Source organism: Lynx canadensis, chromosome C2, assembly GCF_007474595.2.
Source record: "Lynx canadensis isolate LIC74 chromosome C2, mLynCan4.pri.v2, whole genome shotgun sequence".
Lineage (NCBI taxonomy): Eukaryota > Metazoa > Chordata > Mammalia > Carnivora > Felidae > Lynx > Lynx canadensis.
The window spans coordinates 37,655,341-37,679,477 of NC_044311.2; the positions used below are offsets into that span (position 1 = coordinate 37,655,341).

General features: G+C 34.7%; 1 protein-coding gene across 4 annotated transcripts in view; it reads right to left on the reverse strand.

The window, feature by feature from the left end:
• Positions 1–24,137, reverse strand: part of XRN1 (5'-3' exoribonuclease 1) — a 122,069-nt gene that overhangs the window by 77,555 nt on the left and 20,377 nt on the right. For all 4 annotated transcript variants that reach the window (XM_030330622.1, XM_030330621.1, XM_030330624.1 and 1 more), the window contains 11 exons: positions 23,938–24,106; positions 22,832–22,899; positions 22,381–22,518; positions 18,262–18,331; positions 17,943–18,048; positions 15,108–15,197; positions 9,981–10,137; positions 8,280–8,399; positions 4,051–4,220; positions 2,281–2,401; positions 2,086–2,184 (listed from right to left, as the gene is read on the reverse strand). In XM_030330622.1, coding sequence (XP_030186482.1) covers positions 2,086–2,184; positions 2,281–2,401; positions 4,051–4,220; positions 8,280–8,399; positions 9,981–10,137; positions 15,108–15,197; positions 17,943–18,048; positions 18,262–18,331; positions 22,381–22,518; positions 22,832–22,899; positions 23,938–24,106 — 1,308 coding nt within the window. The remainder of the gene's footprint in view (positions 1–2,085; positions 2,185–2,280; positions 2,402–4,050; positions 4,221–8,279; positions 8,400–9,980; positions 10,138–15,107; positions 15,198–17,942; positions 18,049–18,261; positions 18,332–22,380; positions 22,519–22,831; positions 22,900–23,937; positions 24,107–24,137) is intronic.

Consider the following 24,137-nt stretch of genomic DNA (forward strand, 5'->3'; position numbering starts at 1 on the left):
TTTATTATGCTTAATTATTATTAGCACATGTTTAACAATTAGAGATGACCAGTTTTAGACTTCTGCATTAACTTTTAATTATATTCAGACATTTCTTAATGTCAACATATAAAACAAAACAATGGTTTCTGGTAAATAAAACAAGTTTCAACATTAAAATTAGGATCCCATAATTATCCTTTTCTCCTCTATACATCTATTTCTATTTCATTCTCCCACTTCTCCCCTTTAGTTTTCAAGGGAAAAGTTGTCAGTTTCTCAGGTTAATCCTTTCACTTAAGGCCAAGATGAGACTCCTTAATACCTCACATGGGGTCTTCTTATCATAAACATCCCTTCCCTCTACACTATCTTTAAGACCTCCTTTCTCCATTAGCTCTACCTCTCTTCTTTTAACATGGATTTAGCTTGTTAAACTGTCTGTTCTCTACCTACAGTTATGTTTCTAGACCTCTTTCAATGATAATCTTAACTGAGGGCCTAATACCTGCTATGTCTAATTTACACCTACCTAGTCCCCGGATTAGAAGTTAGGAATGAAATCTACTGGAATGAGATCCTCAAAGGCCAATAATGGTGCCTGAAGGACAAATTCACAGACCTTGTTTTATTCTTCTTGCACTGTATGTAGTATCTACTCCATATTTCTGTGATATTACTTAACTTGGAAGTCATTTTCTCTCAACTCTCTGTATGTTATTATCATTTTCACTGGTCCCTTTTCCACCCTTTATAACTATGGGTATTTCTTAAAGCTCAGATCTTAAACCCTCAGAGTCTATTTTCTTCAGGAAAATGAGCTCCAAGGCCCGAGCCATCATCTCCTTGCTGATGACTTTATATCCTTATCTCCCTCCAAGCTCCAGCTCCAGGTATTAAATTGCAGCCTTTCTGGGCTGAGGTTTTTTCACCTGAACCATAGAACACAAAACATAATTTGACTATTTTCCCAATTCTCCCAAGAACGGTACACAGCTAATCCCACTCTAAATGTACAGAAGATAAGTTAATCTACCACATTCAAATGGATGACTTAGGGCATCCGGTCTTAGATCTCTTAATAGAACTCTTACTGAGAAAGACTGGCAGGGCAGCTCCAGTTAAATGTCTTAGCATTGCCTTAAAATTTCATCATTATTTATCATTAATCCCCTCAAACCAGAGACTTCCCACTTTAACTTCTTTATTTGGAAAACAGCAATTATTTTCTAGTTAATTAGGCTGGATATCTGAGAGTCGTATTTAGTATTTTCTTCCTCTTTTCATCCCCTATGTTATATGAACAAATGATGAAACTTGTCAATTTTATTAGTCTTGTTCATCCAGATCTATTACTATTTCCACAGTTTTTGTCCTTAACACCTAACGCTTCTGTAACCACAACCTCTGAACTTTCAGGCTTTTTTGTTTCTTCCATTTCTCTTTTGTGCAGTTTAGTCTATTATATTGCCACCAAATTAATCCTTATGAGAATATGATTTCAAGATAACAGTTATGGGGGGGGGAAAGTCCAAACTCCTTTTAGCCTAGTATTCAAGGTCCTCCATAATCTGGCTTCAATCTGTTTTTTCAACCTTTTATTCTATTATTTCCCAACACAAGTCCACTGCTTCAGTCAGGTTTACCTAGTTCTTCTCCTCAAATATATCACATTTATTCTAAAAAAGGAAAAAGTATTAAGAAAAATTTAGGACATACAAAAAGGTTAAAAAAATATGATAATGTATCACATATTTATTTTTGACCACAATTTCCAGCTTAAGTTACTCCTTTCAACTGGAATACCCTTCCCCTCCTTTTCTTCGCTCTGTGGCAATCTTTCTCATAGCACTCAGCTCAAGCCTAGTCTCATCTACAAGCCTGTACTTAACTCACACAGCTTATCTCCTTTTCAAAATTTGTAGAGCATTATTTGCTCATTAGATCACAATTACATGTGTTCTTTAAAATCTGGGTAAAGGTTTCTTTATTTCCTATGAACTTTTGAAGTTACTACATGTTATACCTCTTTGATAAACACACTGAAGCTAGAACAGTTTTATGCATAATAAGCACCTAATAATATACAATAAAGAAAATACTTACAAGTTCATCTGATTCTGCACTCAGTAAGATTTCTAACATCATGTTTTCTCCACGACTACTTTGTTGGAATACTTGAACCCCATTTTTCTTCAAAAAAAACTTTAAAAGAATTCAGAGAGTTTAATTTTAATTCTTTCTCCATAATCACTTTACATTCAATAAGGTGAAAAAATTCTGAACTAAACAGCCACTGACTTTGTGTTTGATGTGTTTCAGAGTAGGAAATCCACAGAAATATAATGCCTTCTGGTCAACCCTGGTTATTTTGTTCTTGCTTATGTCTACACGCCAAGCATCTAATGATATTATTTTATACCTAGAAAATAAATCAAGGCATTTAACATTCATACAAATTACAAGCAATCACAGTTTTTCAGTATTCCCTAGAATTTTTTGCAAGAGTCATCCTTGCTTTTAAGCAAGGGAATGACAATTTGTCTTTTAAGACAAAGAAAATATACAGCAGAACAACCCAGATTCTTTGTTATTATTGATCTAGACCTAAATGTGCCTATAGATTACTGAATGGAAGTTTTCCCCATTAACTTAAAACATATATATATATATATATACACACACACATTTACGTATATATTTTTATATATTTAATTTAGAAGCAAAGGGACATATTAAGCACATTACAAATCTCCGTATCTTCCATGTTCTAAAACCCAGATGGAAAATAAACATTTCATAATATCTATTTCATCTTTCTCTTTGCTTTAACAAAAGGGAAAAGTGCTTTCCATGCCAATAGCACTCTTGCAACCGTGGTGAACGTTCCGAAAACCTGCTGGACTTGCTGCAAGAAGTGTGGCAAGCCCCAACCCCACAAAATGACACAGCATAAGAAAGGCAAAGATTCTCTTTATGCCCACGGAGAGTGGTGTTATGACAGGAAGTAGCGTGGCTATAGTGGGCAAACTAAGCCAATTTTCCAGGAAAAGGTTAAAACTACAAAGATTGTGCTGAGGCCTGAATGTGTTGAGCCCAACTGCAGATCTAAGAATGCTGAATATTAAGAGATGTGAGCATTTTTTTAAAAAGTTTATTTATTTATTTTAAGTGAGGGGGGCACGGGTGGGGGTAGGGGGGGAGAGAACACATGTGTGCCACTAGGGGAGGGTAAGAGAAAAACTGAGAGAGAATCTTAAGCAGGTTCCATGCTGTCAGTGAAGAGCCTGACATGGGGCTCAAAACCACGAACCTTGAGATAATGACCTGGGCTGAAGTCAAGAGTCAGACGCTTAACTGACTAAGCCACCCAGCCGTCCCTAAGAGATGCAAGCATTTTGAACTGGGAGGAGATAAGAAGAGAAAGGGCCAAAATGATCCAGTTCTAAGCTTCATATTATGTTACATTATGAAGACAATAAAATCTTGAGGTTACGTTCCAAAAAAAAGGGAAAAGCATAACTGGGAGATATTCACTTTAGCTGCCATCTGGGTAAATGATTTGCAGGGAAAATGAGAGAAAAGAAAAAAAAACAACAAAGACATTTTAATGAGGAAGAAAAAGAAGAAATGAGTTTCAGGCAAGAAAATATAGAAACACTTTTATTATTTTTTTCTTCTTTCCAGTTGGGTGGTTGGGAATATAAGAGGCAAAGTCATAACATATTAAAGTAGACACTGACAGTGGAAACAAAAATTTGTATCTCCTGTTGAGGTAGGAGTACAGATAAATTCTAGAGAGGAAAAATTAAAACCAAAAAAACTAAAAAACCTCAAGTTTAACAGAAGACAGAAAGGGAGAAGCAGAATCTGACCAAAGCAGAGTACCACAGAAACAATTCTGAGAGGGAGATGGTATGATCTTTTGCAAGTTGGGTGTAATTCATTATCAACTGACTATAACTATCATAAATTATTTGTTAATTCTCCAAATAGATATTCAAAAGCTTCCCCCAGGCCCCAGGGGGAGCTGCTTATTGCTGTTGTTGAAAAATTACCAAATAACATTACCTTGTGCAACAACGTTCTATGGCAGGGAACTTTTCTGGCCATGGTGAGGGGTAGGTGAACTCTGTGTCTCTATCATACCAGCACATTAGGCACTCACTATGTTGGTTTCTTTTCCTCTCTTCCTTTTTGAGGGAGTGATTACATGTTTCCATGGCTTCCAACAATCGCTTCTAAATTTAAAGATTGAAGACAGGGGTTAAAAGTATAAAAATTATGTAATCTCAACATACAGAATAGATCTTTTCCCTCAGTATACAGATTCATTATTTGTGGTCTTGAAAAACAAAAATCTTAACTCTCTCTCTCAAAAAATAAAATAAAATAAAATAAAATAAAATAAAATAAAATAAAATAAAATAAAATAAAATAATGGGGCTGTTACAACTACTTATCCAGCTGGAAGAAAAAGCACATACACTCCCAACTTCCTACTATATACAAAAATATGTATTAGAGTAATATGACAATAAAAGTATTAGAAGAAAATCTAGGAGAGTATTAGTAATTTGAGGTGATAAATTCTTATTTAAGTAAGATTGGAGAAAACCTAACAGTCTTAAGGGAAAAGACATTTTTTTTTAATTAAAAAAATAATTTTTTTAAATGTTTCTTTTTGACAGAGAAAGAGAGGGCATCCACACACATAAGCAGGGGAGGGGCAGAGAGAGAGAGGGGGATGGAGGATCCAAGTGGGCTCTGTGCTAACAGCAGACAGCCTGACACGGGGCTCAAACTCATGAACCAGAAGATCATGAGCTAAGCTGAAGTTGGACTCTCAACTGACTGAGCCACCTAAGCGGCTCAAGACATTTTTTTTAATTTTTTTTTTTTTGTATTTATTTTTGAGAGACAGAGAGAGACAGAGCGTGAGCAGGGGAGGGGCAGAGAGAGAGGGAGACACAGAATCAGAAGCAGGCTCCAGGGTCCAAGCTGTCAGCACAGAGCCTGAGGCGGAGCTCGAACTCATGAACCTTGAGATCATGACCTGAGCCTCAGTCGGACGCTTAACCAACTGAGCCACCCAGGTTCCCCTAGACCTTTTTAAACAATACATAACGCATGTGACAGAAGATTTATCAGCAAATCAAGAGACAAATGCTGTGTTAGAAAAGAATATTCCTAACATAAAAAGAATTGATAAAAATTCTTTTTTTAAATTCTTTTTTAAATTCTTTTTCTAAAAAAAAAAAAACAAGGAAAATGAGGGAAAGGATATAAACAGGCAATTTACAGAGAGAAAATGCAAAGGGCAAGCACATATATAAAAATACATTCAAATTAGGGATCACAGAAAAGCAAATTTGAATAATGATAAAATGGCACCCATCATCAGCAGATTGGCCAAAAATTAAATGAAGCAATAATATCCAGGTCTGGAGAGACAGAGTAGGGACTAAACATTGGTGAATCAGACTAGACTTTTTGAAAAAAAATATAAAAAAAAATAAACATACATTCCCATTACCCAAGCTATCCCACTTTTGGGAATCTATCTCAAAAAAATAAAATCTCCAGCACCTAGGACTGCATAGACAAACAAACAAATACATAAATACATAGCTACTTTTATCACAGCATATTATGTATAGTGGCAAAAGAGATGAAGATTGACAAGAAGCTGCAAAATTAGTACAGAGTGTTCCCATGTACCTTTCATCCAGGTTTTCCCAATGATAACATCATACACATAGCCTCAAGTATATTATCAAAATCAGGATAATGACGTTAGTACAACACTTTTAACTAAAGACTTACTCAGATTTCACTGGTTTTTGTATGTGATTTCTTATGTGTACAGTGCTACAAAATTTTTATCATATGTATGGATTCATATAACCACCACTAAAACTAGAATAAACAACTGTTACATCATCATGAAGAAACTCCTTGTTGCTCCTTTATAATCACACCCTATCCCCAATCTTCTTAAAAATTTTTTTTTGGTTTTTAAATTTATTTATTTTTTTTATTTTTAATTATTTTTTTAAATTTGTAATTTGACTTTACTTTTTATTTTTTAAACTTTACATCCAAATTAGTTAGTATATAGTGAAGCAATGATTTCAGGAGTAGATTCCTTAATGCCCCTTACCCATTCAGCCCATCCCCCCTCCCACAACCCCTCCAGCAACCCTGTTTGTTCTCCATATTTATGAGCCTCTTTTGTTTTGTCCCCCTCCCTGTTTTTGTATTATTTTGTTTCCCTTCCTTTATGTTCATCTGTTTTGTCACCCTATCCCCAATCTTCACCCCTAACAACTGCTGCATGTTTTACATCACAATCATTTTGTCATTTCAAGAATATTATAGGCAAACAGCCTCTCCTCTGTTGTCCAGCCTGGGTGACTCCTTTGGGCTGTATTCACTAAACTTCTATCTCCATAGGAAAAAAAAGAATACTATATAAATGGAACCATATAATACATAACATTCTGACTTTTTTCACTCAAGTGAATTTTTTTTCATCCAAGTTGCTTATATCAATAGCTCTTTATATTGCTGAGTAATATTCTACTAAATGGATATACTACCTTTTGTTTATCTACTCTCTCATTAAAGGACATATGAATTTTTTCCAATTTGGGTTATTACAAGTAAGTTGCCCTGAATATTTGTGTACAGGCTTTTGTGTGAAGACAGTGTTAAGTTTTTCTAAGATAAATATCCAGGAGTGTGACTGCTGGATTGAAGAGTAAATGTATGTTTAACTTTATAAGAAACTACTGAACTATTTTCCAGAGTAGCCTCCTAGACTTTTAGTCTGGTAATTGTCTATGACATTTTCGAAGCATTTATAGAAAAAGTGGTATGAAGAGTAAAGAAGTAGCAAAATCCGGAAAAAATTATAAAATAAAAAATTTAAAGATCAAATCCTAGACTTTGAGTTTCATGTGTAATGAGATGAGATTTTTGGGAGAGGTCAGTGAGTTTTGTATTTGGACAGGATGTGAATTTTGGCCCAAGGGCAGACTAGCAGACTGTCTAGTTTGGGCATCTGGGTTATGCTGGTCTAATCAAATATGTTTAAAGGGGCGCCTGGCTGGCTCAGTCAGTAGAGTATGTGACACTTGATCTTGGGCTTATGAGTTTGAGCTCAACGTTGTGTGTAGAGCTTACTTAAAAAAAAAAAAAAAAAAAAAAGATGTGAAAAAAATACAGTCGCCCTATTTAAAATATATTGGAGAGTGACTTTCCCTCTTCTATTTTCCAAGTTTGTGTAAAAGTGGTATTTCTTCCTTTAATGTTTGCTAGAATTCACAAGTAAACACATCTGAGTTGAGAATTTTCTCTGTGGGAAGGTTTTAAATTATGAATTAAATGTCTTTAAAAGATACAGGACTATTCAGATTAAAAATTTTTTGTTAGTTTTGCTGAATTGTGTCTTCAAAGAAATGTGTTCATTTCATTTAGATTGTTGAATTTGTTCACATAATGTTGTTCACAATATTCTTTAACTGTCCTTTGAATATATGTAAAATCTATAGGATACCTCCTTTTCCATTCCTGATATTGCCAATTCATCTGATTTCTTTTTCCCTCCCTCTTGTCCCCTTCCCCCGATCTTGATCAGTCTAGCTAGGATTTTATCAATTTTATTAACCTTTTTAAAGAACCAGCTTTTGGTTACACTCATTTTTATCTACTGTTTGCTCATTTTCTGTGGATTTCTGTTCCTATTTTTATTTTTTCCTTCATTCTGCTTGGTCTGGGTTTAATTTCTCATTTTTTTAGCTTTTTGTGGTAGGAAGCTTAGATAATTTATTGTAAAACCTTTTCCTTTTCTTTTCTGTTTTTTTTTTTTTTTTTTTTGCAATGACATGGATGGACCTAGAGAGTATTATACTAACCAAAATAAGTCAAAGAAAAACAAATACCATATGATTTCATTCATTTGTGGAATTTAAGAAACAAAACAAATGAACAAAAGGGGAATAAAAAAGAGGCAAACCAAGAAAAAGAGTCTTAACCACAGAGAACAAACTGATGGTTACTAGAGAAAGGGTGGACTGGGCAGGGGGCAGTGTGGAGAGAAGTTAAATAGGTGATGGGGATTAAGGAGGACACCAGTTGTGATGAGCACCAGGTGTTGTATGTAAGTGATGAACCACTAAATTCTGCACCTGAAACTAATTTTACACTATATGTTAACTACCTGGAATTTAAACAAAAACTTGAAGGAAAAAAAAAAAGAATATATGTGTGTACATATAACTATTGCGGGCACTGACCTCATCAATAAAAGGGATTAGGACCACAGCTTCCCACTCCTGTTGTTTCCCATTTAGGTCAGTTTTAAAATCAGGCGGATAATATTCTATAATTGGTGAGTCTTCACTGGTCATCAAGTGCTATGGAAAGATAAAGAGGAACAGAAATCAAAGAACTAATATCAATATAACTTTTGTTAATATATTTACAGTATTTGCTCATGTTACAGTTTAAAATTTCTAAGCAAGGCAAAACTAAATTTTTACATCTTGGAAATATTGCAATATACTTGCTATATTTTGATTTTCAACTATACGACTTCTAATTTTACTGCTACTCATCACTTTGCCATTCCAATGTCCTACTTATATAGTAAATCCATCTTTACTCTGAATTTCAACTTTCCCTTTTCTATCTTTTGTTGTCTTACCACTTTACAAGGCTCACTTAAATTCTATTTTCAGACTTCATTTCACAGGCTGCCAACAGTCCTCTATTTTTAACCTTAAACAGTTTATTTTTGTGTCCTAATCAATTGATTTTGTTAAGTAATGTAAGGACGGTATCTAAGATAATTTAAAAAGAAAAAAATCCTAAAATCCAAGAATCTCTTCACCACTAAGAGCAAAGATAAAAAGTCCAATAAAAAGATGTTCTTATTAGAGATCTTAGAGTAGATGAAAGAAGCATAAGGATATCTTCTAGGAAATGAATATGAAGGATTATGGTATAATATTTTTTAAAGAAATAAAGTAGCATATTTCTCAGAGTAGTACTCAAAATATTTAATAACCAGTATGGCATGGGCACAGAACAATCAACAGATGTGGCTGTAAAACACCTGCATGATTAAACTGGTCAAGAGTAGTTGAATACCAATTCTTAATGTATCTGAACGTAGGGAAAAGAGCATCAAACTTAAGAGGAAAGGGAGGTCAGAGGCCAGGATGAAGGACAGATAATGTTTTAGGAAGATGAAGAATGGACCCTGACAGTCAAATAACAAAAGGTGTGTGTGTGTGTACACTCCACTTCTTGTGTGCAAGTGTGTCTATGTGTGTATACTTTAATTCTTGGGACCAGACCACAGAATTAGAAGAAAAGATTGATATCCTAAAAGAACTAAATGAAGTTTGCCCTCAGAATCAGTTTAGTAGGCTTAGTGTAACTGTGGTGACCCAAATACTCCTAAAATATCTTCCTCCCGTTATGCAAACTATATTAACCAGAGAAAAGCCTTTCATTCCACAATTTGATAAACTAAATGCTTAAAACCTAAATATAAACTGAGATAATACCTCTGTCGAGATAAAGGACTCAATAGAACCATCCCTATTCTAATAAATAAAGGGTAAAAGAACAGGAATTAATCTATAATTGTTTGGACAAAGTAAATGGCTTCACATTTTGCCTGTCATAGTTTACTTTCATCAGTGCAGAGACAAACTGAAAATGTGCTTAAAGGTGCTGAAAATAAAGAAGTCATGTTCTGAATGGTTTACAAAAATTGTATGCATTTTTAAAACAAAGCTAACTTTGTTTTAAGCTAACGCTAAATCAAGGGGTTATTTTTCAAGACATCTGTGTAAGAAATATTGTATTTGAAACTGGAAGTCAATATATTTAGCTATTAAAGAAGTTTGGATATTACATTTCTAGGCTTGGATGAAGAGCTCCTAAGTATCAAAAGGGACATAAAAACATTTTAGTTTAAAACCCACCTGGTAGCACGTAGGAAGTAAATTTTTGCTAGCTGCTGGAAGTACAGCAAGAAGCTGTTCAAATGGCTTAAAAGGTTTTCCTAGTTCAAAATGGATTTTGAGTGTGCTGATGTTGCGGATATCAGATAGGAAAGGTGCATAATGGTAGGGATAATACCTGTAAAACAAAACTGAGTTTTAAACAATTGGCAACTTTATGAAACAGATCAATATATTAAATACATAGTTTTCCTTATTTAACAACACAGCAATAAGTCTAAAGGAAAAAAATTACCACCCATAATTTTATCACTTGATTTAAGAAATCAGCAGTGTTAGAAAATTTAGGTCAAGTGGTGGCAACAAAAGTTATATTACCTTAATTTTCAAAGTATAATTTTACAATTTCAAAATTGGGATGTATCATGTAATTGAAGGATACATCTATATACATATATATATGCAGTAAATAAATATATATACATATATGTATATACATGTAAATAAATATAAATACATATACATAAATATATACTATATATTTAAACATACATATACACATATACACATATGTATATACATATACATATATGTACATATATACTATATATTTAAACATATATAAATACATATACTAAATATATATACATACATAAATACACATATATATAGACATACATGTCTATATATACACATGTCTGTGTATATATATATTAATATATAAATATAAATATATATAATGGTTCTTTTATATTGAGTGTGAATATTGAGTGTGAATCATTCTTGGGCTGAAGTAATGAGGTAGCCAGAAGACATTTCAGTTATAGCACACATGAGCTGGAGCCTCTCTCAAGAGGGTAGAGAGAAGACAGTCTGAGCTCATGTGGCTGTTACTAGTCAGTCCTAAGAATGTTTATCTTTGAACTGGTATATATATTATCATGTTTGTGATAGGATTAAACCATTTAACAATCATACACACTATTTCTAACTACAGGTATAGATATTTTTACAAAGCCTTGAACACACAATTTTTCAAAAATTATAATCTTAATATTTGACTAAGTATACTACAAAAATAAAGAAATATTTTTATATTCCATAATTATGACATTTCAAAATGATGAGAAAATTCAGGAGGTAGAATGGTATGCAGAATGGAAAATGTATAAACTTTGGAATCAGGCTTAGACTTGATTTTTGGGTATATGACTTTAAAAATATTATTTTCTAGGGGCACCTGGGTGGCTCAGTTGGTTAAGTGTCCGACTTTGGCTCAGGTCATGATATCGTGGTGTGTGAGTTCGAGCCCCACGTCAGGCTCTTTGTTGACAGCTCAGAGACTGGAGCCTGCTTCAAATTCTGCGTCTCCCTCTCTCTCTGCCCCTCCCCTGCTTCTGTTCCCTCTATCTCTCAAAAATAAAATAAAACATTAAAAAAAAGACTCCTTTCTAAAGTAATAAAGATAACTGAACGTCATCTGTAAAAGTCACACAATACTTTATATAGTGGTGAGGATTATATGAGAATATGCTTTTCAAGCACCTGGCCTTAATGTCTGATAAATAATAGGAACAGCTTATAAGCACCCCATTAAAAAATGGAAAATCAAGGATTTTCATCATTAGGATGCTCTTCAGAGACGTCCTCAGAATTAAGTTAGTTACTGCAAAGATTTTTTTAAAAGGTTATTAAGTGAAATCGCAACTAATACACATAATTTGCATTGGTTTGTTTTGTTGTGTGGTGCTTTTTTTTTTTTTTAATATGAAATTTATTGTCAAATTGGTTTCCAAACAACACCCAGTGCTCATCCCAACAGGTGCCCTCCTCAGTACCCCTCACCCACCCTCCCCTCCCTCCCACCCCCTATCAACCCTCAGTTTATTGTCAGTTTTTAACAGTCTCTTATGGTTTGGCTCCCTCCCTCTCTTTTTTTTTTTCCTTCCCTTCCCCCATAGTCTTCTGTTAAATTTCTCAGGATCCGCATGAGAGTGAAAACATATGGTATCTGTCTTTCTCTGTATGACTTACTTCACTTAGCATAACACTCTCCACTTCCATCCATGTTGCTACAAAAGGCCATATTTCATTCTTTCTCATTGCCAAGTAATATTCCATTGTGTATATAAACTACAATTTCTTTATCCATTCATCAGTTGATGGACATTAGGCTCTTTCCATAATTTGGTTATTGTTGAGAGTGCTGCTATAAACATTGGGGTCCAAGTGCCCCTATGCATCAGCACTCCTGTATCCCTTGGGTAAATTCCTAGCAGTGCTGTTGCTGGGTCATAGGGCAGATCTATTTTTAATTTTTTGAGGAACCTCCACACTGTTTTCCAGAGTGGCTGCACCACTTTGCATTCCCACCAACAGTGCAAGAGGGTTCCCGTTTCTCCACATCCTCTCCAGCATCTATAGTCTCCTGATTTGTTCATTTTGGCCACTCTGACTGGCGTGAGGTGGTGCCTGAGTGTGGTTTTGATTTGTATTTCCCTGATGAGGAGCGATGTTGAGCATCTTTTCATGTGCCTGTTGGCCATCTGAATGTCTTCTTTAGAGAAGTGTCTATTCATGTTTTCTGCCCATTTCTTCACTGGATTATTTGTTTTTCGGTGTGGAATTTGGTGAGTTCTTTATAGATTTTGGATACTAGCCCTTTGTCCGACATGTCATTTGCAAATATCTTTTCCCATTCCGCCAGTTGCCTTTTAGTTATGTTGATTGTTTCTTTTGCAGTGCACAAGCTTTTTATCTTCATGAGGTCGCAATAGTTCATTTTTGCTTTTAATTCCCTTGCCTTCGGAGATGTGTCAAGTAAGAAATTGCTGCGGCTGAGGTCAGAGAGGTTTTTTCCTGCTTTCTCCTCTAGGGTTTTGACGGTTTCCTGTCTCACATTCAGGTCCTTTATCCATTCTGAGTTTATTTTTGTGAATGGTGTAAGAAAGTGGTCTAGTTCCATCCTTCTGCATGTTGCTGTCCAGCTCTCCCGGCACCATTTGTTAAAGAGACTGTCTTTTTTCCATTGGATATTCGTTCCTGCTTTGTCAAAGATTAGTTGGCCATATTTTTGTGGGTCCAATTCTGGAGTCTCTATTCTATTCCATTGGTCTATGTGTCTGTTTTTGTGCCAATACCATGCTGTCTTGATGATGACAGCTTTGTAGTAGAGGCTACAGTCTGGGATTGTGATGCCTCCCGCTTTGGTGGTCTTCTTCAGTATTACTTTGGCTGTTCGGGGTCTTTTGTGGTTCCATACAAATTTTAGGATTGCTTGTTCTAGCTTCAAGAAGAATGCAGGTGCAGTTTTGATTGGGATTGCATTCAGTGTGTAGATTGCTTTGGGTGGTATTGACATTTTAACAATATTTATTCTTCCAATCCATGAGCACAGAATGTTTTTCCATTTCTTTATATCTTCTTCAATTTCCTTCATAAGCTTTCTATAGTTTTCAGCATACAGATCTTTTACATCTTTGGTCAGGTTTATTCCTAGGTATTTTATGCGTCTTGGTGCAACTGTGAATGGGATCAGTTTCTTTATTTTTCTTCCTGTTGCTTCATTGTTAGTGTATAAGAATGCAACTGATTTCTGTACATTTATTTTGTATCCTGCGACTTTGCTGAATTCACGTATCAGTTCTAGCAGAATTTTGGTGGAGTCTGTTGGGTTTTCCATGTATAATATCATGTCATCTGCAAAAAGTGAAAACTTGACTTCATCTTTGTCAATTTTGATGCCTTTGATTTCCTTTTGTTGTCTGACTGCTGATGCTAGTACTTCCAACACTATGTTAAACACAAGCGGTGAGAGTGGACATCCCTGTCTTGTTCCTGATCTCAGGGGGAAAGCTCTCAGTTTTTCCCCATTGAGGATGATATTAGCTGTGGGCTTTTCATAAATGTTTTTTATGATGTTTAAGTATGTTCCTTCTATCCCGGCTTTCTCGAGGGTTTTTATGAAGAAAGGATGCTGAATTTTGTCAAATGCTTTTTCTGCATCAAATGACAGGATCATACGGTTCTTATCTTTTCTTTTATTAATATGATGTATCATGCTGATTGATTTGTGAATGTTGAACCAGCCCTGCAGCCCAGGAATGAATCCCACTTGATCATGGTGAAGAATTCTTTTTATATGCTGTTGAATTCGATTTGCTAGTATCTTGTTGAGAATTTTTGCATCCATATTCATCAGGGATACTGGCCTGTAGTTCTCTTTTTTTAATGGGTCTCTGTCTGGTTTAGGAATCAAAGTTATACTGGCTTCATAGAATGAGTCTGGAAGTTTTCCTTCCCTTTCTATTTTTTGGAACAGCTTGAGAAGGATAGGTATTATCTCTGCTTTAAATGTCTGGTAGAATTCCCCAGGGAAGCCATCTGGTCCTGGACTCTTATTTGTTGGGAGATTTTTGATAACTGATTCAATTTCTTTGCTGGTTATGGGTCTGTTCAAGTTTTCTATTTCTTCCTGTTTGAGTTCTGGAAGTGCTGCTGTGTGGTGCTGTAAAAGAAAGCCTAGCAAAGGTGCTATCAAAACAACATAAACTATCTCATCTCCTAAAAGTCTCTACTTTTCCCTGGGTTTGTTATTTTTCTATTTTGGTGGATGGTTTGGAAATGTAGATGGAACTTGCTGGAAGAGGAAGCATGATTATTATTACTATTTCCAGGAAAAGCAAATAATTCCTTTCTCATTTTTTTTACCCTTCCCAGTCTAACATTGAAATAACCCATTCTTTAATAATTACTCACTAGAACAATTTTTTCAAGTATACAATAATGTAGCAAAGAATATAATGAACAACCCTATGTAACCATCACTCAGACCCAATAATTATCAAGACTTTGTCACAGCTGATTCCTCATGATAGAAAATTTTAAATCCTTAGATTTAAAGAGCTTTCATTATTGGCCATTTGCTAGGGCTGGAAGCATCTTTGTTACACAAAAGTCTTTAAAAACTATTTTCATATAAGAAAAGATTACTGGTATTTCATTTAAACTTGGCCATATGTGCCTTTTTAAAAATGCCACCATAAATAGGAATAAAGAGAAAAGAGAATCCCAAATGAGATTATAGTAATGAATCATTATTAAAAAAAAAAAAAAAATCAAAACTTTATTTTTCTTTTATTCCCTCACCAGCTCCAGGACTGAACTCCATGATAGTAATAGTGCAAAATCCACTGTATTGCCTGAACATAACATGCAGCTTGATCAGCCAGGAAGTCACTAAAAACAGAAAAGCATATTTTAATTATAACATTAATTTTTGAAGACAGGTCATTTATCTTTAGAGCACAATATCTGCTGATACACCCTGCCTCACATATGTTTTATATAATCACTGAATAAGTTAAAAACTGTAATCAGAAAAATTCCAAAATATTATTTAAAACAAATTCCATTCTGTCAGATTAAAGTTTTTCATATAGTTTTCCTAAAGCGATTATTAGAAGACTTAAACCTACTGTGCATATTTATTCAGTCAGTGTACTATATGTGTGATTTAAAGTTTGAGGATATGGCCAAGGAAGCTTTCTAAGAAGTGTCACTACCACTCCTAAATAGTCAGGGTGTAATGGGATACAGGGATGGGAAACTATCAGCGAGGATGCCTGAGAAAATCACAGGAGGAAATCAGGAAGACTGTAGAATCTGGTTATAGCAGCTAGAAGATACATTGAAAAGTGCTATCCCCACTGAACAAAATTCCCTCTAATCGTTTCTTTCTCAACCATAATTTAAGGGAAAATATTTCTACACACAGACACAGACAGACACACACACACACCTTGGGCTAAAACCAAAAAATAGCCATAAACCTTATTAGTGTCTGTTATCAAAATTTAGGTACAGACGCAATTAGAAATTCCAGATATAAATATTTCTGGAAAGCACACTTTTGAAAATGAAAATTTTTTCATTATTAATGAAGAAAAGCATTTTTATCACCTAACAGCAATTACTATTACATTTTGGTATATTTCTTTTCAGTCTTTTTTCCGTGCCCAGGTTTTTTTTTTTTTTATTGTAATGAGAGTATACTGTATATATGATTTTGTGTCCTGCTTTTGAAATTCGTATTTAATAACATACTATAAGTATCTTTTTAAATTATTATGAACTTTTTATAAGTACCAGTTTAGCAGTTCTACAGATTCTGGAGACAGTGTTATGGCAAGATGGTGACTGTCACAAAGAGGAGATGGACATGATTATGATGACATGTAGATCATTTCTAATTCTGTACTATTATAAAAAACTGTGTAATAAACATCCTTGTGTATATAAGGATCTTCTGTGTTTAAGTTTATATTTTTAAACAGATTAATAATTGGAATTATTGAGTCAAAGGGATAAATAGTTTAACTTTTTGGACACGTACTTTCCAAATAATTTTACCAGTTTATATCCCCATCAGTAATTAAGGAAGAACACTACCATCACTCCTGGACCAACATCAAATATAACAATTTTAAAAGATTTGCTTATTTGCTAGGCAAATAAATGGTATCACATTTTAATAAGTCTATAGTTTAATATATAAAAGAAAAGGAAAATAAAACAGATTTATTAGCTATCAAATTAAGCATTTAGTGCCAACAGCAGGTATTATAGCACTATATAACTATAATCAAGGAAAGATAAGGACTAAATAAAGGGTTAGAAGCATAACTATTTTAAATATTTTATTTCTCAAGTCTCAAAAGTCTTACATGATAATAGTAGTTGACAAAGCTTCAAATGATCCGGTGACTTGTACTAGAATTCCTATACCTCTAGTTACTGGAGGTCAGTATGAATATAGATGAGAAAGACTATGTCTAGCCTAGAAGACAGTCTGAGAGTACATAAAGCAACATCTGAAGGCTTGGGTCTATCTCTGGGCAGACTCTAGAAAAAATCTAATACTTAGTACTTTATTATATTAAAAAAATAATAGTATAGAAAATATCTAAGTATAACACGTAAGTATGAAAAAAGGTACATGGCATTTCATGAAGCTCTTATTTCACTTATAGAGAAGCAGCCTCCTCTAGTGGTTAAGAATATAAACTCTGGGGGTGCCTGGCTACTCAGTTGGAAGAACATGTGACTCTTGATCTCGGGGTTATGAGTGTGAGCTTCATGCTGGGTATAGAGATTACTAAAAAATAAACAAACAAAAAAAAAACACAAAAAAAAGGGAGAGAGAGTATTAAATCTGGAGCCAGACAGCCTGTGTTCAAATCCTGGCTCTGCCACGCACTGACTATGTCACCTTGGACAAGTCATTTTAAGCCTCTCGATTCCTTAGGGTGTCTGGCTAGCTCAGTCAATAGAGCATGCGACTGTTGATCTTGGGGTTGTAAGTTCAAGCCCCATATTGGATGCAGAGATTACTTAAAAATGAACTCTCTAAAAAACAAATGAATCCACTTTAAAACAAAAAAAAAGCCTCTCAATTCCTTAATTTCTGTTGTAAAATAGTAATATTTTACTTATCTTATAGAATTGTGAGAATTAAATAAGTCCATATTTTAAAATGCTTAGAATAGCTCCTGGCACGTGGTAAGCACTTTATAAAATTTTGTTAAATAAAATACAAATGTGTAGTTCATACTGTGAGCTACAGTTTAAAAGTGTGACAGCCACCATTATAGAGGTCAAGTTCTTAAGGAACTTTTGGACTAGGTAATTAACCTGGGGCCAAGCCAGATAGCCTTTGAAGTAAGTGTGATGTGCAAATGGAATATGGAAAGCAAAAACAAAACTAACATTTTCTACTTGACAATTTTTATCACAGGAATATAACACATTAGTTAATATCACCTCCAAAACCATAGTAGTTGAAAGACTGACACTACAATAATTTACATAGCCAAAGAATTCTCCTCTCCCACTACCTTAACTATCAAAATTATGCTGTTTTCTGAAGAAATGCAAAATATGATTTTTTTCTATTTTAAAGTAAAAACATTGGCAAAAACGTACTCAGATACTACATCAACTCCCATCTTTGTCATGTAATATGTTCTTTTATATTGTCTAAACTCAGTTTCAAATAGGTCATCATCTTCAGTCTCATCTTCTAAATTATCTGGAAAAAAGGACAGAAAGAGAGTGGCTGACAATTATGAATATTCTGTTTTTCCATCTAATGCTTTGATAAATACATATCAAAGCAGATGCTTATATGCTATCACAGAAATCTGTTTTATCCAATATTATTGAATTAATACTAGCTAAGGAAAGATATAGTAACTATTCTGTCAAAAAAATAACATATACTGAATACAGAGTTTGTGCTCACCTTTAGAAGTTACCACTTCTTCTCCATTTTTGTCTAAAGCAGCCCAACATATGGAGGAGCCTTCCTGGCCCTACAAAAATTATAAATCAATATAATAATTATTAATATAATTATAATTTATAAACATATATATAATAATTACATTCCATGCTCATGGATTGGAAGAATAAATATTGTTAAAATGTCAATACCACCCAAAGCAATCTACACACTGAATGCAATCCCAATCAAAACTGCACCTGCATTCTTCTTGAAGCTAGAACAAGCAATCCTAAAATTTGTATGGAACCACAAAAGACCCCGAACAGCCAAAGTAATACTGAAGAAGACCACCAAAGCGGGAGGCATCACAATCCCAGACTGTAGCCTCTACTACAAAGCTGTCATCATCAAGACAGCATGGTATTGGCACAAAAACAGACACATAGACCAATGGAATAGAATAGAGACTCCAGAATTGGACCCACAAAAATATGGCCAACTAATCTTTGACAAAGCAGGAACGAATATCCAATGGAAAAAAGACAGTCTCTTTAACAAATGGTGCCGGGAGAGCTGGACAGCAACATGCAGAAGGATGGAACTAGACCACTTTCTTACACCATTCACAAAAATAAACTCAGAATGGATAAAGGACCTGAATGTGAGACAGGAAACCGTCAAAACCCTAGAGGAGAAAGCAGGAAAAAACCTCTCTGACCTCAGCCGCAGCAATTTCTTACTTGACACATCTCCGAAGGCAAGGGAATTAAAAGCAAAAATGAACTATTGCGACCTCATGAAGATAAAAAGCTTGTGCACTGCAAAAGAAACAATCAACATAACTAAAAGGCAACTGGCGGAATGGGAAAAGATATTTGCAAATGACATGTCGGACAAAGGGCTAGTATCCAAAATCTATAAAGAACTCACCAAATTCCACACCGAAAAACAAATAATCCAGTGAAGAAATGGGCAGAAAACATGAATAGACACTTCTCTAAAGAAGACATTCAGATGGCCAACAGGCACATGAAAAGATGCTCAACATCGCTCCTCATCAGGGAAATACAAATCAAAACCACACTCAGGCACCACCTCACGCCAGTCAGAGTGGCCAAAATGAACAAATCAGGAGACTATAGATGCTGGAGAGGATGTGGAGAAACGGGAACCCTCTTGCACTGTTGGTGGGAATGCAAAGTGGTGCAGCCACTCTGGAAAACAGTGTGGAGGTTCCTCAAAAAATTAAAAATAGATCTGCCCTATGACCCAGCAACAGCACTGCTAGGAATTTACCCAAGGGATACAGGAGTGCTGATGCATAGGGGCACTTGGACCCCAATGTTTATAGCAGCACTCTCAACAATAACCAAATTATGGAAAGAGCCTAATGTCCATCAACTGATGAATGGATAAAGAAATTGTAGTTTATATACACAATGGAATATTACTTGGCAATGAGAAAGAATGAAATATGGCCTTTTGTAGCAACATGGATGGAAGTGGAGAGTGTTATGCTAAGTGAAGTAAGTCATACAGAGAAAGACAGATACCATATGTTTTCACTCTCATGCGGATCCTGAGAAATTTAACAGAAGACTATGGGGGAAGGGAAGGAAAAAAAAAAAGAGAGGGAGGGAGCCAAACCATAAGAGACTGTTAAAAACTGACAATAAACTGAGGGTTGATAGGGGGTGGGAGGGAGGGGAGGGTGGGTGAGGGGTACTGAGGAGGGCACCTGTTGGGATGAGCACTGGGTGTTGTATGGAAACCAATTTGACAATAAATTTCATATTAAAAAAATAATTAAATAAAAATCTGTTAAGCGAAAAAAATGAAAAATAAAGCAGTCCAACATATGGAGGAGCTTTCCTGGCCCTAAAAAAATTATAAATCAATATAATTATTATTAACATAATTATAATTATAAACATATATAATAATTAATTATAATAATATATCATACTTATAATTAATTATACATATAAATCAATGTATCAAGATATATTTCAAAGTAAGACATTTAACAGGAAGATTTAAAAAATATTTAAAAGAACTGAATGACCCTTTAGTGACACACTGTAAAAGTTCATTTAAAAAATAATCCTCAGGGTGCCTGGGTGGCTCAGTTGGCTAAGTATTCAACTTCAGATTTTGGCTCAGGTCATGATCTCACTATTTTGAGATCGAGCCCTGCTTTGGGCTCTGTGCTGGGTGTGAAGCCTGCTTAAGATTTTCTCTCTCCCTCTGCCCCTCCCCTGCCAGTGCATATCTGCCTGTGATCTCTCTCAAAATAAAAAGTAAATAAATAAAAATAATCCTCAAATACTGTGTAAATATTTTTGGTTTTGTATCACTTTTTCACTAAGTCTTTATTGTGTTGAATTTCTCAAAAATATGTAATGGGTAATTCTCATCTATTGTGTTAACATAATCTATTCATTTATAATTGATTCCCACAATTATAGATAGTACATATTTTCCATATCCCTGGATTCCATCATTCTTTTTCTTTGTTTTAATTTTTTTAATGTTTATTATTTTTTTTTTGAGAGACAGAACACAAGCGGGGGTGGAGCAGAGAGGGAGACACAGAATCCAAAGCAGGCTCCAGGCTCTGACCTGTCAGCACAGATCTCACAAACCGTGAGATCATGACCTGAGCCGAAGTCTGAGGCTTAACCAACTGAGCCACCCAGACGCCCCTGGATTCTGTCATTTTTATAACTCTGTTATATTCTCCACTTCCAAATTTTTCTCTCATGTGACTCATTTGCTTTTCTATAGTTCTCTCATCTCATCACATTCTTCACATCCTGCCCATCTGTTTTTCCTCCCAGTGATCTTAACTTTTCTTTTATTTTCTGATTGCCTATCTACTGCCAGTGACTCTCATTAGTTCTTCTTATTCCCTTATCTCCATTTCCTTTTGTTCATCCAAACTAGGGCCTCTGCTAGTGCTTGGGCTCTTCTTCTAGTTCTTCTCATTTTGCCAGTATCTCTAACATTAACTACATATGCCTGAAGACTTGGGAAGCTTAAGGAAGGAGCTGAGATGGGTACAGCCAGGGATTACTGATGTATAATTTTTTGAGTACATGTTCCCAAGAAGTTGCTGAGCCTGTTTTCTTAAGAGAAATAACACAGTAGAATGCAAACTGACTGCTCCTAAGTTCCAATAAGGAAAGCTAACCAATTAGGACTACACTAGAGAAAATCAGGGTAACTGCTCTTCCTGGAGCAAGAGTTACTAGGCTTAAGCCTAGATAGAACCAGTATAGCAAGGAGAGTACAGCAAACTCCTCAATTTTATCAGAACCCCAAACCTTCAGAAGTACAGAAAACTCCAGAAGAAGTTTATTTTCCAAGCTAATACATATAAGACATTCTTTAGAGTTTATTATTAATGCTTTGTACGGTATTAGCATATTGTGAATGATTCTATTATTCATTTACTGAGCACCTAACATTTATTAGATATTGTGCTATATTACTCTAGCCTATTGGTATATTTTATATATAAATTATTTCTATAGAAAAATCACTGATCTAGTTAACATATCAATATTAAATGTTATATAAATACCCACATTTTACAAAAGATAACTGATTTTCTGGGCACTTATATTTAGAAGTTTTGCTACACTTATTAGTAGAATGGATGAGCAAAGAGAACAGAATATTCTTCAAGGGTTAAAAAGAAGTTGATTTTTAGGGGTACCTGAGTGGCTTAGTCGGTTAAGAGTCCAACTTTGGCTCTGGTCATGATCTCACGGCTTGTGAGTTTGAGCCCCACGTCGGGCTCTGTGCTGACAGCTCAGAGCCTGGAGCCTGCTTCAGATTCTGTGTCTCCCTCTCTCTCCGCCCTGCCCCTGCTCAGCTCTGTCTCTTTCTCTCTCTCTCTCAAAAATAAAATAAACATTAAAAAAAAAGAAGTTGATTTTTAAAGATCAGATTTAAATGATAGGATCTAATAGAGAAGAAACCAGTTTTTTTTAAATGTTCCATGGAAGAAAATAAAAAATGAAAATGAAATGAGGCAACTACAAAAATCATAAGAAGAAAAGTGAGAAGCATGGAATATCAGTTTTACCTTAACAGCTAAAAAAATGAAAGGACACCTAAAAAAACAGACACCTTTGATTTTTTCTTTTCCTTGTAGTTCTTGGCTTCTTCTGCTGCGACACCCGCTGCTTCATTGAGGTACTTGTTACCAACTTTGCTTTCAAACCACTTTAGGTCCACAAAAACTTCACTGAAGTGTTCCCGATCAAACTATACAAAAATATTTAAATTCGTTTAAAAATAACTGAAGTATATCTGAAAGAATACAAATGAAACTTTTAACAGTTGCTACTTATGGGGCATAGGATATCAAAGAATGTTACTTTTTTATGCACATGGGAACCTCATCTACTATTATGAAAGTTAAAAATCAAAAAGCATTAAAAATAAAAATAATAGGTGAAATTATACAGAATAATCAATTGGAGTAGAAGTACCAAAACTTTTTCTTTAAGTATTATGTAATTGGTTTGTGACCATTTATAGCTACCCTGGGACAGGAAAATAATACCTAGTTACTTACATCTGATAGTTTCACAAGGTATTTCTCGAATCGAGGTAAGTTGAGATGGCCATTTTCATTAATATAACCTAAAAGGAACAAAAACTAAATTTGTACTAAAAGTTAACATTATTTTTTCAAAACAATTCCACAAAATTCTTTTTACAAAATGTTGAATGTTGACATTCTACTAATCAAGAAAAACACTCAAGTGTTGGGCAATATAACTGGTGCTAGTTTCTATGACACTCATCTGACAGTAATATAAAATATGTAAGAACTGAAGCAAAATAAATTCCAGGTCCACATAATAATCCTCCTACATTTCCAACAAGTGTAGGAGGTGAAATGTGGTTTCTTCTGGTGAGCATACCCTGTAATTAATCAGATTATCAATGCAGAGTTAGTTATGTCTTTAAGGTTCAAGTTTAAAAATGCAGCGAGGATGGGGCGCCTGGGTGGCTCAGTTGGTTAGGTGTCAGACTTCAGCTCAGGGTCATGAACTTGTGGTTCTTTAGTTTAAGCCCCGTCGGGATCTGTGCTGACAGTTCGGAGACTGAAGGCTGCTTCAGATTCTGTCTCCTTGTCTCTCTGTTCCTCCCCCACTTGCTCTCTCTCTCAAAAATAAATAAAGATTAAAAATAAAATTTTAAAAATGCAGCGAAGCTTAAAATAAAACTTATCATTAGAAGATAATTAATTCTTATAATCTAGGCATGTAATTTATATGAAAGCTGTAGGGTAGCTAAAGATAAAGATAAAAGAAAAGTATAATTATAATAGATACTAAGTTCAACTCATGAAGTTGGACGCTTAACCGACTGAGCCACCCAGGCATCCCTCTTTCCCTCATTTTATATCTTCTACTGGCTTTCTTAAATAATCAAAGGCAGAGATTAGTTAGGTATCAGTAAATGAGGCTGCTTAACTCTTGTCATTTTCTTTGCTTGTGAACCACTGAACATTATAACCTCAGAGCTTACTGTCTTAGACCAAAAGAAACCCCCAATTTTTTTCCTACTTTAGCTGTGCATGCAATAATCTAATAAACTGAGTCACATTTTTACGGTTAGCTGAGTGAGTGCTAAATTAAAGTAGCCTCAAAAAAAATATTAAACTTTTCTTACCACCAAGTTCTGGCAGGATGGTAATATATGTTCCATAAAGAAGAGGCAGTGCATCATGATTAATATGTAAATGAGGTAGATGGGGGATAAAATCATTGCCAACAAGAAATCCCATCAAAATCCAATCATCTATTATCCTTTCAATATCATATTTAAATGTGATCTTGTCCTATAGCAAAATGGAGAAAAAGTCAACTTGT